This window comes from Nerophis ophidion, linkage group LG03 (assembly GCF_033978795.1).
Source record: "Nerophis ophidion isolate RoL-2023_Sa linkage group LG03, RoL_Noph_v1.0, whole genome shotgun sequence".
NCBI lineage: Eukaryota > Metazoa > Chordata > Actinopteri > Syngnathiformes > Syngnathidae > Nerophis > Nerophis ophidion.
Genome location: NC_084613.1, coordinates 49616062 through 49629163, shown reverse-complemented (window position 1 = coordinate 49629163; position 13102 = coordinate 49616062). Strand labels below are relative to the sequence as shown.

At 39.0% G+C, this 13102-nt stretch overlaps 2 protein-coding genes across 3 annotated transcripts; one reads left to right on the top strand and one right to left on the bottom strand.

Moving 5' to 3' along the window:
* The first annotated feature begins 5 nt into the window (after positions 1–5).
* Positions 6–8845, top strand: LOC133549756 (histone-binding protein RBBP4). The gene is made up of 11 exons (XM_061895506.1): positions 6–172; positions 689–836; positions 920–1065; positions 4515–4688; positions 4771–4886; positions 5002–5162; positions 6927–7053; positions 7132–7209; positions 7403–7537; positions 7631–7741; positions 8329–8845. The coding sequence occupies exons 1-11, from the start codon at positions 154–156 to the stop codon at positions 8389–8391; spliced, it is 1278 nt and encodes a 425-aa protein (XP_061751490.1). The 5' UTR covers positions 6–153; the 3' UTR covers positions 8392–8845.
* On the bottom strand, positions 1879–11645 carry LOC133549759 (syncoilin-like). 2 transcript variants are annotated; one of them, XM_061895510.1, is made up of 5 exons: positions 11095–11645; positions 10547–10902; positions 9660–10070; positions 9217–9341; positions 1879–9032 (listed from the first exon to the last, which is right to left on the bottom strand). In XM_061895510.1, exons 2-5 carry the CDS (start codon positions 10895–10897, stop codon positions 8960–8962), a joined length of 960 nt encoding a protein of 319 aa, XP_061751494.1. In that variant the 5' UTR covers positions 10898–10902; positions 11095–11645; the 3' UTR covers positions 1879–8959. The 2 variants fall into 2 exon arrangements, with proteins under 2 accessions (XP_061751494.1, XP_061751493.1); XM_061895509.1 differs by having other exon boundaries at positions 10448–10902; positions 11095–11226.
* Positions 11646–13102: the final 1457 nt, after the last annotated feature.

Sequence of the window (13102 nt, the reverse complement as noted above, 5' to 3'; positions counted from 1 at the left end):
TGGTGACGCACTTCCGGTTTAGTTTACTCTACAGCGATTGGCTGATCGTCTTCTACGGAGTTGGCGCCATTGCAAGCGCTCGTGCAGCCTTCAAAGCGCTCTCCCATAAAATACGCATTTTTGTGTATAAGTATTAGCGGTTAAACAAGAAACATGATGGCGGACAAAGAAGGTAAGGCAGATGGCGCTCCTAATTCATTAGAAGAAACCGGGTTTGTCTTAGCCCAAAATATGGAAACTGTGAGACTAGTTTGACCGGTGTTGGCGCGTTTGCCCGCATCTCAGCTCATTGTTACAAACGAGCGAGCTAGCTGTTAGCTGCTGTAGTGTTAGCTGCCACGAGAGTGCTAAATAAGCCGGGTTGAATTTACTAATGAGAGGAAACATTTTATTCCATGTCTAGTCTTGGCTTGCACTAACAGTCTAGTTCATTATTGAGTCGCACTTTTGCATTTAGTTAACTTACTGTTGCAGCATTTATTATGTTAGCTTAAAAGACCCCACTGCGAGCAAGTAAGGTGCTGTCTCGCTTCTGTACCACCAAAATGTGAATTAACTGCACCGTGTCCAACTTCCTCATATTGTTGTTGTTAATTATTTGATGCATTGAGATGATTTAAAAGTAATGCGTAGTCAAACTTCGCTTCATTCAATTATGCTGTCTAAATCAGTTTTGCTCTACCCACAGCTGCGTTTGATGATGCTGTGGAGGAGAGGGTAATCAATGAGGAGTACAAGATCTGGAAAAAGAACACCCCTTTTCTCTATGACCTGGTCATGACTCACGCCCTTGAGTGGCCCAGTCTCACTGCCCAGTGGCTGCCGGATGTTTCCAGGTAGGTGGCAGATTCACCTCCAGTAAAACACAGCAAGAAAAGGATGTTTGACCTACTTATGTTTTGTTGGTCCCTTTTTACAGACCTGAAGGAAAAGACTACAGTGTGCACAGGCTGGTTCTTGGGACACACACTTCAGATGAGCAAAATCACCTTGTGATTGCTAGCGTTCAACTACCAAATGATGATGCTCAGTTTGATGCCTCACATTATGACAGTGAAAAAGGCGGTAAGAAGGCATAATCTAAGCTTTAGGAATAGTATGAAATTCGATGCAGTTCGGTGCTTAAGTCTGTAAATGATTTTATTTATTTTTTGGCGGGGGGGGCTGATAAACAACACACCAATGTAAATATGGATGGTTGCTTTTTATTTGACACAGTGCTAGTAGTATGCCTAATCAATAATCACTAAACTCAACCAAAAAAAGTAAGGCATATGAGTTCCATGTTAACGTAACTGCCTACTGGATCATAGAATTGACCAATAACGCGGTGTCCTAAAAAGTTTGAAATCCAACAATTTGAACTTAAGGCCTTGAAATGTCTCCAATGTTCTTAAAATCTCATTAAGGTCTATAATACGATTTTGAAAGGTCTTGAAAAAAACTAATGATGTTACTTTTATTAAAAACATGCATAAACTTTTGTCTTGCTTTTAATATTTGAGGACACTATGACATAACTACAAAACCAAATTTAAAGTAGGCTTCCTGGTCAGAATTTATTTAGCACCATAAACTAGTGCGCTATGCCTGTGCAGCGGTGTGTTCTGGCTTCGCATAGCAGCGGAGAAAGCATAACCAAAGCCCACAGCAAAACCAAATTACTTGCATATTATGGGTATATGCGAGTTCAACGTTTTGTGACTCCAAATTGATAAATTTAAAAGGGAACTGCACTTTTTTAAATTTTGCCAACAGTTGCCATCTGCCAACATTTAAAACATGCAAAAATCGGCTCGTTCTAAGTAGCTAGCAAAGCAGTTAATGGGAACAATCAGTTCTCCCACTAAATCACTTTAAAAATGCATTCAAAAAACGTCACCGATACTTCATTTATTCCGTAACCTGTATAACAACCAAACTCCACCAACATTATTGTAAGAGTGAACACTGAGGAACTCTCTTTCTAGCGTTGTAACACATTGGCATGCTTCTGTATTAGCCGTAGAAGCTATCTACTGCAAGAGATAAGCCCGCTTCCACATCAGCATGAAATGCGTTTAATTTTGTAGTGCACAACACTGCGAGACGACACCAATTTGTATTGACCAAAAACATGAACAGTCTTGTTTGAATAGCTGTACAGTACAATCCCACATTTAATGTTTTGTTTGTAAACAGCTGCCAGACGTCGTATGTACTGTAGTTGTAATAACATGCATGGCGTGCTGCATGTATCATGATCAATATAGAGTGTGACTCAGTCGATAGATTGTTTGGTACAGCTGGCGAGGGACGTTTTTCCAGTTAATTATGGGTAAGCACACCATTTATGTCGAAATAGTTTGACTTCAAGTTCCACATTTGCAGCTTTGAGTCCTTTTCACTTCTATCTGCTTCTGTCTGTTCCAACGTTTCACCCTTTTCATCGTTCCCGCTTTTATAAGCAGCAGTTAATACCGCGTTCTTTCAGCTTCAAAGAGATAATGTTGTGAATTCTCATTTGTCTAAAAATAGTTATCTTTATTGTTTGTTACCAAGTCTCCAATGATTACAAAACACAAGCGTTTTGTATCCAGATGTAGGAACACACACTGTTATGGAAACAGAAATCAATGCACGAAAGAAGTCACTCCCGAAAATAAATTGATCAAAATACAGAGTGCAGCTGGGATAGGCTGCAGCACCCCCGCGACCCCAAGAGGTACGAGCGGTAGAAAATGGATGGATGGACGGTAAATATTGAACATATTACATATCATTATGAATGTGTTTGTTGCTACATTATATATAGACTTGCAAAACGTAGATGGGGGGTTTTTAAGTTGTCTGAGAGGGCTTTGAAGGCTACAACCGTGAATCACATTAGCCGCATCTTACAAGCATTTTTTATCATCTTTAAAAAGACAAAGCTAAAGCTATCAAGAACAATCCATACACCCACAACACATCTCATCTGCTGGTGGTGTTGTGAACGACATCATAGATGTAAGTTCAATGTTCAAACTAAGCCGCATTTCAACCTAAACGGCTCTACCTTATTTTTTTTTATTTTTTTTGACAGCCAAGGATTTCTCCTAGATTTCAAAGATACTTGTGGCGGAGGGGGCATCGTTAGGGATGTGGTTAACATGACATTGCATCAATGTATACATTTTAAACTGATCAATATTAACATGTTTTATATCGTTTTGCCATATATTCAATTGTTGTTGCTTATTATACAATATACTTTGTTGAGAATGTTTCAAGTGTCTAGAGACTATTAATGAATTAAGAATGACTAGCAACACATCTAGCATCTCGCTGCTGCTCCAGTCAACTTTCGCTCCTTAAAAGCCGCCATTGTCCTCTTAATATTTGCACAAATTGTAGATTGCTGTCCGGATTTATCTGGGATATAATAAACTTAACGTCCACATCGCAGACATGCTGACTCGCTCCAGACAATCGCGTGTGTTTTGTTTACATCCGGTTTTGGCAACACTGTTCCGGTGGTCAGTCTTTTTCCGTTGGCCGAGTTTTTGGTGCATCACTAGTCAATGGTGCACACATAATAGGCTATATATAGCCATTTATACTGTAACGATCTGCTGGTGATAATGTTTTATGTTTGTGTGGTTTTGATTTGATCATACAAACTGTTCGTGCCTGAAAGAGGATTGACGCAGAATGAAGAAGTGTTATGTATCTGGGGAGGCACGGAGACGAAAGTGTTTGCACAGGCGGTAAAACCTGTTGTAATTTGTCATACGATTGGAAATAAAAGTTAAAAGTAGTGTCAAACTTTGTGACTTCTTCTCGAAGCTAAAATACATTCCATTACTTAAATTTGTTTTCATGTTAAAAAACCTTTTTATTTTCAATGTGTGGCGTCAATAAATGTACTTTGGCGGTGCGTCATATTCAATTATATTAAGGGGAAACCCTGTAACTTCGAGTCGTCTCCAAACTTGTCTTCCTCAGAAAAGCCCCCCTCCCTCACAATAGCAGCCCTGTGCGCAACATTCTGTCTGACTGTGCTGATAAAATTTAAAGTTTCAAAAAAGTACCTTACACAAGCAGAGTGTACTTAAACCACTTATTGATATATTAACACAATTAAGCTTTGACTTAAAATACTGGTCAAACTGTCTAAAGATGTATTGCACCAAAATCTTTATTGTAATTATGACACAAAAGCACACACTCTGGTAGTAAAATATGATGCATAGGGTGAAAAAATGGAATTTGAAAAAATTTTAACGGAAAAATTTTTTCCTCTTGCTTTTATTTTTCAAATGTATTATTTTTCCTACGTGTTCATTCATTACCATTTTATATGTAGTTCTTCTAAATTATATTTAAAATGAATAAATCATGTTATTACTCGTGATTTCAATATCAATCAAAATAATTGATTATTTCCCATAATCGTTCAGCCCCATTATTTAGTGCTTTACTGTGCTGATCATAAAAAATGCATCATGGCCATTATGACTTTCAACTTGTAGATGTGTTCTTTGGCATTTCAGAGTTTGGTGGGTTTGGTTCTGTAAGTGGCAAGATAGAAATTGAGATCAAGATCAATCATGAGGGAGAAGTGAACAGAGCTCGTTACATGCCCCAGAACCCTTGCATCATTGCCACCAAGACCCCCACCAGCGATGTGCTGGTCTTTGATTACACAAAGCACCCCTCCAAGCCAGGTGACAGCCAGGCCACATTTCTTAATTTTGGATTTACAGGTGTGGCTTTTTTGTTTTTAAAATATTTATGTTGTCATACTAGACCCTTCCGGAGAGTGCACCCCTGACCTCCGCTTGAGAGGTCACCAGAAAGAGGGTTACGGCCTCTCCTGGAATCCAAACCTCAGTGGCTGCCTCCTCAGTGCTTCTGATGACCATGTAAGTAAGCACTTTGTGGCTACCTTTTACTGTGAAAAGTTCAACTGGGATACTTGTAAAATGTGTTTGTGCCAAGTTTGTTAGTTTCTTAACTTCATCTGCTTTATATTGATAGACTATCTGTTTGTGGGATATCAGCACAGTGCCTAAGGAGGGAAAGATTGTGGATGCTAAAACCATCTTCACAGGCCATACTGCTGTTGTGGAGGATGTCTCTTGGCATCTGCTCCACGAGTCGCTCTTTGGCTCTGTGGCTGATGACCAGAAACTGATGATGTAAGTAGGGCGGGGCAATATGAACCTAAGCTAATATCCGATATACATGTATTTTGGCTGGATATCAATATACTACATATACATCGTAATATAAAGGTTAGACTAAGTCAAAACCAAATATGTGTGTCCATCCGTCTATTTTCTTGGAGTTGCGGGGGATCTGGAGCCTATCCTAGCTCCATTCAGGCAGAAGGTAAGGGTACACCCTGGGCAAGTTGCCACCTCTTCTCAGGGCCAATACAAATAGACGACATTCACACACTAGGGCCAATTTAGTGTTGCCAGTCCGCCTATTCCCAGGTGCGTGTCTTTGGAGGTGGGAGGAAACCGGAGTACCAGAAGGTTGTTTTATTGAAACAAATACTAGTAATTCTTTGGACATTTTTAAGTTTAATGCATGAATAATTGTACATTAAAATATTTAAAAGCCTTAGAAAAATAAAATAATATTAAATTACAATGTACATGCACTCCCTAATCCAACACAGATTACTATAGTCAAATTTAAAGACGTATGGCGTGTTTAGTTCAAGAGTTATCCTTGAAGAATGTTTTTATTGCTTTATTAGCATTTTCTCGGGATTCTAAGCGCAATTATGTCATAGTGAGGAAAAACCTAACTTCCCTTTTAGCTCTGCTCAAATCCTCAACTAATAAAAACACAAAAGGCCAAAATATAAAATAAATTCCCTGGTTTAAGATGATTTGAAAATAATTAAATAATAACGTTTTTGTATTCAACATTTCAAAAATACCTTTATTCCCATAAAACTTTAAGCCAGTAACACCCAAGCTTGTCAACTGCAGGATGCTGTATGGCAAGTGACAATTTTGCCACTGCAGCTAACACTCTTTCAGAGGGAGGGAGAGAGAGAGAGAGAGAGAGAGAGAGAGAGAGAGAGAGAGAGTGTGTCTAAATGCAGCCATAGAGTCAAAGTTTGGACACTCCTGGTTTAGGATAAACACACCTACTGTAATTAAACATAAAGTTTAAATATTGTAATTATATTTACTACTACAAACTGTAATTTAACACAAACATAAAGCTTAAATATTGTAATTATATTTACTACTACAAACTACTGTTTTTAAGTTCAAATAATTGTGCGAAAACATCCGCTGTCCGTGTCAACTTTTACTTTCAGAGAAGAGAGGACATTTATTTCAATCAGTTTTGAAAATGCTGTTCCTCAAACATTAACTTCCATTTTAACTTTTAATAATGTCAATACCTCACAAATAGACACTCGAGATGAACGTGGAGTGCATCATTACCTCTGCCACAGAGGTTATGGTTTTGCCAGGGTTTATTTGTCTGTTTGTTAGCAACATAACCTAAAAAGTTATGAACGGATTTTAGGGGGAAAAAACAATTCGGTCTACTTTGAAATGGTACACACTCCACTTCCTGCATTCATTTTCGCTCCATGCCCCCAGAATGCGGCTCTGCGCTGCACAGAGGATTATGGGAGATGGAGTTTATTTTCAGACCCGCCAAAGTAAAAGAGACAGAAAACGACACACCAAGTTTTCATTTGATACTGTCAGCGCCAGCGAGAAGCTTTTCAATCTTAATACCGCTGTATTTACAAAACTGTTACATCCCAATGGCGGCATTGTCTCAATTACATACCTTTTTCAAATATATACCGATATAATTTGTAATACCGGGGTACCGCCCAACCCTAGATGTAAGCCAAGTTTAACTTAAGATAAACGTTTTGTTAGTTTTAAAAACTAATTAACTTTTTTATCTTTTTTAAGCTGGGACACACGATCCAACAACACCTCTAAGCCCAGCCATGCAGTGGATGCTCACACTGCTGAGGTCAACTGCTTGTCTTTCAATCCTTACAGTGAGTTCATCCTGGCAACAGGCTCAGCAGACAAGGTTAGTCCGCCTTCTCTATACTAGTCACTGTTGATATTCTTCTTTCAGTGGTACTTAATTATTCCAATGTGTTTTTAGACCGTGGCTCTTTGGGACTTGAGGAATCTAAAACTGAAGCTGCACTCCTTTGAGTCTCACAAAGATGAGATATTCCAGGTAGAACTCGCTTGATCACTAAATGGAATCCTCGTTTATAAAATTGTTTAACAATAAATCCTACTGAGTATTTTTTTTACTTAACAACAGGGGAAGTAAGTTGGTAAACTAGTCAACTGTCAAGCTTAATTGATAATTATTCCGTTGTAGAGATAATGTAGTAGAAATGTGACATCCCATTTTTGCAAAATAGGTGCAGTGGTCTCCTCATAACGAAACCATCTTGGCCTCCAGCGGCACAGACAGAAGGCTCAATGTGTGGGACTTGAGTAAGATAGGAGAGGAGCAATCTCCTGAGGATGCAGAAGACGGCCCACCTGAGCTTTTGGTGAGTTTTTACAAATAGCATCCTGACAGATATTTTAAAGTATAAATAGTAACGTGAATGTTATGTGTCTAACACGTGCTCTTTATTCTTAAGTTCATCCATGGTGGACACACGGCAAAGATATCAGACTTTTCTTGGAACCCCAATGAGCCATGGGTCATCTGTTCTGTGTCAGAGGACAACATAATGCAAGTCTGGCAAATGGTAATATTTCAGGGTATCAATGGGGTCTTAAAAAGTAAAAAAAAAAATCATTTAATAAAATTTTAATTTAAGGCCTTAAAATGTCTAAAATTCTCCTAAAATTTCATAAAGGTTCTTAAATACGATTTTGAAAGGTCTTAAAATTTGTTTAGTAAAAGTTCAACAATTTGTGTCTCCTGAACGATCCATTTAATGTGTGGCTGAACCTGGTGGATGGAAACGTATAAAGTGTTTAGTACCCATATTTGCAGCCATCGAGGAGGGAAGCATTTGTATACATGGCGGTGAAAGTGAATGGAATTATAATGTAAAAGTAAAAAATCCAGGATAAGTCGGTGTCAAAAGATGCTGAAACGCCACAAACACTTGCACAACTTTACAAAGATAAACGTAACTGATCTTACTTTGTGTTCTTATTTTTGTCCGTATGGATGTGAAATGGTCTTAAATTATTTTCCAGATGTCCTTAAAACAATCTTAAGTCTTAAATTTGACATGTTGAAACCTGCAGAGACCCTGTATTTGTGATTTAACTCATTGTTTGTTCTAATTAGAAATAATAATAGAACATGTTCTCTTCTCTACAGGCAGAAAACATTTACAACGATGAGGACCCAGAAGGAGCAGCAGATTCTGAGGTCCAAGCATGAATCTATTCAGCACATTTTTTATATGCTTGTTGAAATAATCTGTTCCCAATGTGGTGTGCAGACTCTTGTATTTTTTAATATTCATTTTGGATACCAGAGTTTCTGGATATAATGCTCTTGTGACATATTTAAATCTGTCTGTATTTGTCATAATCCCAGTTATTCAACCTGATGAAACCATCAAGGAATTGTCCATTATTCCAGTGTTTTTTGATGGTTTCATTATTCAAATTTTCTTGAAATTTAGTTGTGCTCAAGACATTTCTACTGAGATCCATTTTTATAAACAATGTACATATGTAGGTTTTCACTTTATTTGTGCAAAAAAAGTAGTACGAATTTCCAGCTTTTGTGTTGTCTCGTCTACATTTGTTCCCCTCTGCGTTTCTTCTATTTGTGCTGCATCAGTCCTCTTGTGTACTTAAGTATATTCATAATAAATATTTGCAGTAAATTGGTGAGCTTTGTTTTATAATTTAGTTTTGGTCGCAGGAAAACTTATTTTGCAATTCAGTAGTTAATGTTTCATCTTAGATTACCACAAAATTATGTGCAAAACTGGGAGAGATCAAGTGGTTTGACTACAAGTAGAATCCTGGGCGTGTTCCTTTGCAGGAGCTTCACTTGGTTCATCACGGAGTCTGGACAAGGAAGAATACTTTAGTATTAGTGTTGCTGTTGTGTCAAAAATATTTTATTAGCTTGTTTTTTCCTCAATGTAATGTTCTAATGTAACTACAGTACACTTAACAGTACTCAGTTAAATTATTTCTTCAACAGCATTACTTTTAATGAGTCTGAAATGTAATTCTTGTTAAAACCCACCTGAGTTGTAATAGTTCTTTTAAGATATCACTTGTGAGAGTCTGCAAATCTCTTGAATATCTTTTTTTAATCTCAAACTCCAGGGCCAATTTCCTCAAAGTCTCCTTTAACTCCTCCTCGACTTCCTGAGTGGAGAAGCATTCTTGGTATCAATTGTCTGAAATATCTGCTCGCCAGCGCTTTGAGGAGCTGTAACTTTTGTCAGAACATTTATTTGATTGCAACTGGAATGTTCAGTTTATTTTAGAGGATGTTTTGCCCCTCATCCGAGCAAGCTTAATTAGTTCATGCTCATAGATTGGTCAGTTCTGGTCTAGATACTGGTGTCAAAAATCTTAACTATAGTCTAAACTGGGAAAAATAACAGTCCGGTTGCAATCAATTGAATGCTTTGATAATACAATGACCTAGATGATTGAGAACATCCCTAGAGGATACTGTACCTTGTGTTGTGTGGTCAACTCCTCCCTCTCTTGCTCCATCAGATTAATTCTTTGTTCCATTGAAAATCTCTTCTCCTCCAATCTTTGTACCTCTTCTTTAAGGGTCCCCAGTTGAGTTCTTAAGCCCACTGCCTGTTCTTTACTCATTCTTAAGGCCTTCTCTCCAAACTGCCTCCTCTTCAGCAGTGCTATAAGTCGAGGCTCGTACCAGTTCTCCACCTCCTTCATGCCGACGCTCAGCCGTCGCTGCAGGCGCACAGAAGCTTGGCGACACTGGCTGACATCGCTCATGGCTCTAGATCTGTAGGGCTTTTTGGCCTGATCCCTCAAAGTGGTGAGCTGGTTCTGGTGGGCCTCCTGGAGCTGAGACAACTCTTCCTTCAAGGTTTGGATATGAGTGTTGAGCTCCTCCTGTGAGAAACGTAAAGTGTCCTCACTGTAAAATGTATATTTAGCAGCGTATGCTCTGGGTATTTATTCAATCGCAACTGGGCTGTTCAGTTTGCCTTAGAAGACTTGTCTGGTTAGGCTTTATTAGTTCGTAGTCTTAGATTGGTCAGATCAAGCCTGCTCAGATGAGAGACAAAACATCCAGGGAAATCTGAACAGTCTAGTTGCGATTGATTGAAGGCCCTGAGAATATAAGGACATGGGTGAATGAGAACATCCATAGACATTTAACAGTGTAATTAATATGAAAAGCTTCTAAAATATACTTTTAAACAGTGTATGACACATCACTGCAAAAGGATATGAACAAATAGGCCACAGAGACCCTGGTTTACTACCTTAGTAAGTGCTGATTGAGCCACCTGGTACTCTAGTTGAGCCAGTGTTACATGGCTACGAATGCAGTCTCTGGTAGTGACAAATAGTTTCCTTTTTACCTGCTGCACTTCTTCCAACACAAACATGTAGTCCATCTCAGCCAGTGTGACCAGCTTCCACTTATCTACAAGCGCTCCTCTCAGGTGCTCCACAACACTCATCATGGGTTCTTGCAGAAACAGGAGCTCTTTTATCAACTCATCCCTCCGCATTTCCAAATGAGACACCTGCTCGATGCATTGCTCAAAAATCTGTCCTAGGTTTTCCATATCTGACCAGTCCACCTTTGGAATGTTGTCCAAGTTGGTATCACAACTTTGTCTATTATCCTCAAAAATTGTGTGCTCCGTGTGTGACTCCTTAGTTGGTGACATGTTTTTCCCATCGTCAAATGATGTGTGTTTTTCCATGACAACTGCAAGACCAGCCAGAGAAGGAAGTCATTAATCAGATGATGATTAAATAATCACACCAGTAAAAGATTAGATTAACAAGTCAAAGCTCATGTATTCATGATGTTGATTGTTGTAAATCACACTTTAAGTACAAAACTTTTAACATTAATCAAGGATTACAGGCTAGGGTATAGTATGTTATTTCTACTTACTTGATTTGTAAAAAATAAATGGTTGGTCCAGGTCTTTCGCAGCTTTAGAACTCTCCCTGCCTGTTTATGACTCCAGCAAAACAGAGACCCACTTTGTGTTTATTAATAACAACTGGAGTCAGAGTGGTAATGCTATCCTTGGCTTAGGCAAAAGTCCGTCTGAACCCCACGGAGGATCAAATTAAGGTGTTAGTGCCTTGTGCAGAGTGGCTGACATGCTCCAAATGACCCCATACAACCATTTGGCAGAAATGTTATGATTTATACCAAATCTAAAATGTTTTGGACTAAGGATTCTCAAAATGTGGTACGCCAAATAATCAGTTAATTAAAGTAGACTGTTTTGTTCTATGTATTCAAACATAATGTTACTGTTCGAACTGTATGTCATATTACAGGTGCCAAACATTTTAAATATACCAGTTAAATAAAACTTCTGCCTTGTTTTAATGAATACTTCGGCGTACTACACTATTAGTATTTTCTGAGGTGACACTTGGTGAATGAAGTTTGTGAACCACTGCTCTAGGGGCTTACACAGTTACTTGATTACTTAGAATTAATTAGTATTGTGTTATTAACATTTTTATGATCTAAAGCTGGGCAGTCCAAACTTTTTTTTACAAAGGGGCGTACAATCAAAAGATGAGAGGCCAGGAAGACGGGTTTGGTTTGGTTAGCTACGAACACAACTTTCACACCTTGAAAAAAAATCAACATATTTTTTCTCTCTATCAGGTTAGTACATTTAATTTCGTTAAAATCCAATCTAATTTCATCTACCATCGTCTGTATATCCATCCACCCATTCATTCATCTACCCACCTACCTACGCCCTCCATCCATCATCCATCAATCTACCGACTATACCCTCCATCCATTCATTCGTCCATGTACCCACCTATCCTCAATCACAGTTTATTTATGTAGCCCTAAATCATGAATGTCTCAAAGGACTGCACAAGCCACAACGACATCCTCGGCTCAGATCCTACATCAGGGCAAGAAAAAACTCAACCCAATGGGATACAATGAGAGACCTCGGAGGGGACCGCAGATGTGGACGTCGAGTGGATTTAGTTAATACTGTGGGAGTCCAATCCATAGCGGGGCCAGCAGGGGATGATCTTGAGTGGAGACAAGTCAGCAGCACAGAGACGTCATCAACTGATGCACATATGAGTGGTCCACCCAGGGTCCGACTTTGAACAGCTGGCACGTCATCTGTGGTCACCTAATAACCTCTACACGCAGAAGAGGGGGGCAGAGCAGAAAAGAGACGGCAGATCAACTGATCTAAAAAGGGGTCTATTTAAAGGCTAGTGCATACAAATGAGTTTTAAGATGAGACTTGAATGCTTCTACCGAGGTAGAATCTATGACTGTTACGGGTAGGACTGGAGCCCGAATAGAAAACGCTCTATATCTTGCAGACTTTTTTTTGGGCTCAGGGAATCACTAATAAGCCGGAGTTCTTTGAACGCAGATTTCTGGCCAGGACATATGGTACAATACAATCAGCAAGATAGGATGGAGCTAGACCGATTATTATTTTATACATAATTAGTAAAACCCTAAAGTCACATCTTGAGTGCACAGGAAACCAGTGCAGGTGAGCCAGTATAGGCGTTATATGATCAAATTTTCTTGATCTTGTCAAAAGTCTAGCTGCCGCATTTTGTAACAACTGTGATATTTTAATGGTAGACATGGGGAGGCCCGAAAATGATACGTTACAGTAATCGTGGCGAGACATAACGAACGCACAAATAATAATCTCATCTACCCACTTACCAAGCTATCTATCTATCTATCTATCTATCTATCTATCTATCTATCTGGCTCTTTGTCTGTTTGTCAATATGTCTTTATGTCTATCAATTGCATCAGCGTTGAAATGTAATTCTCCACACTGGCCACTAGATGTCCCCCTGACACAGTGACACAGACCGCGGGACTTCTCCCTCACCTGAGCGGCCATCCTCCTCCAGGTGGGTCGCTGTGCCTT

Excerpts from the sequence above, each read along its gene's own strand:
- LOC133549756 (XM_061895506.1), top strand. Across the intron at positions 4,887-5,001 it reads TCAGTGCTTCTGATGACCAT|ACTATCTGTTTGTGGGATAT; the intron begins GTAAGTAAGCAC and ends TTATATTGATAG. Across the intron at positions 7,054-7,131 it reads CAACAGGCTCAGCAGACAAG|ACCGTGGCTCTTTGGGACTT; the intron begins GTTAGTCCGCCT and ends ATGTGTTTTTAG.
- LOC133549759 (XM_061895509.1), bottom strand. The coding sequence starts at position 10,897 with ATGGAAAAACACACATCATTTGACGATGGGAAAAACATGTCACCAACT. Across the intron at positions 10,071-10,447 it reads CTCAATCAGCACTTACTAAG|GAGGAGCTCAACACTCATAT; the intron begins GTAGTAAACCAG and ends CGTTTCTCACAG. Across the intron at positions 9,033-9,216 it reads AAAGAACTATTACAACTCAG|ACTCCGTGATGAACCAAGTG; the intron begins GTGGGTTTTAAC and ends TTCCTTGTCCAG.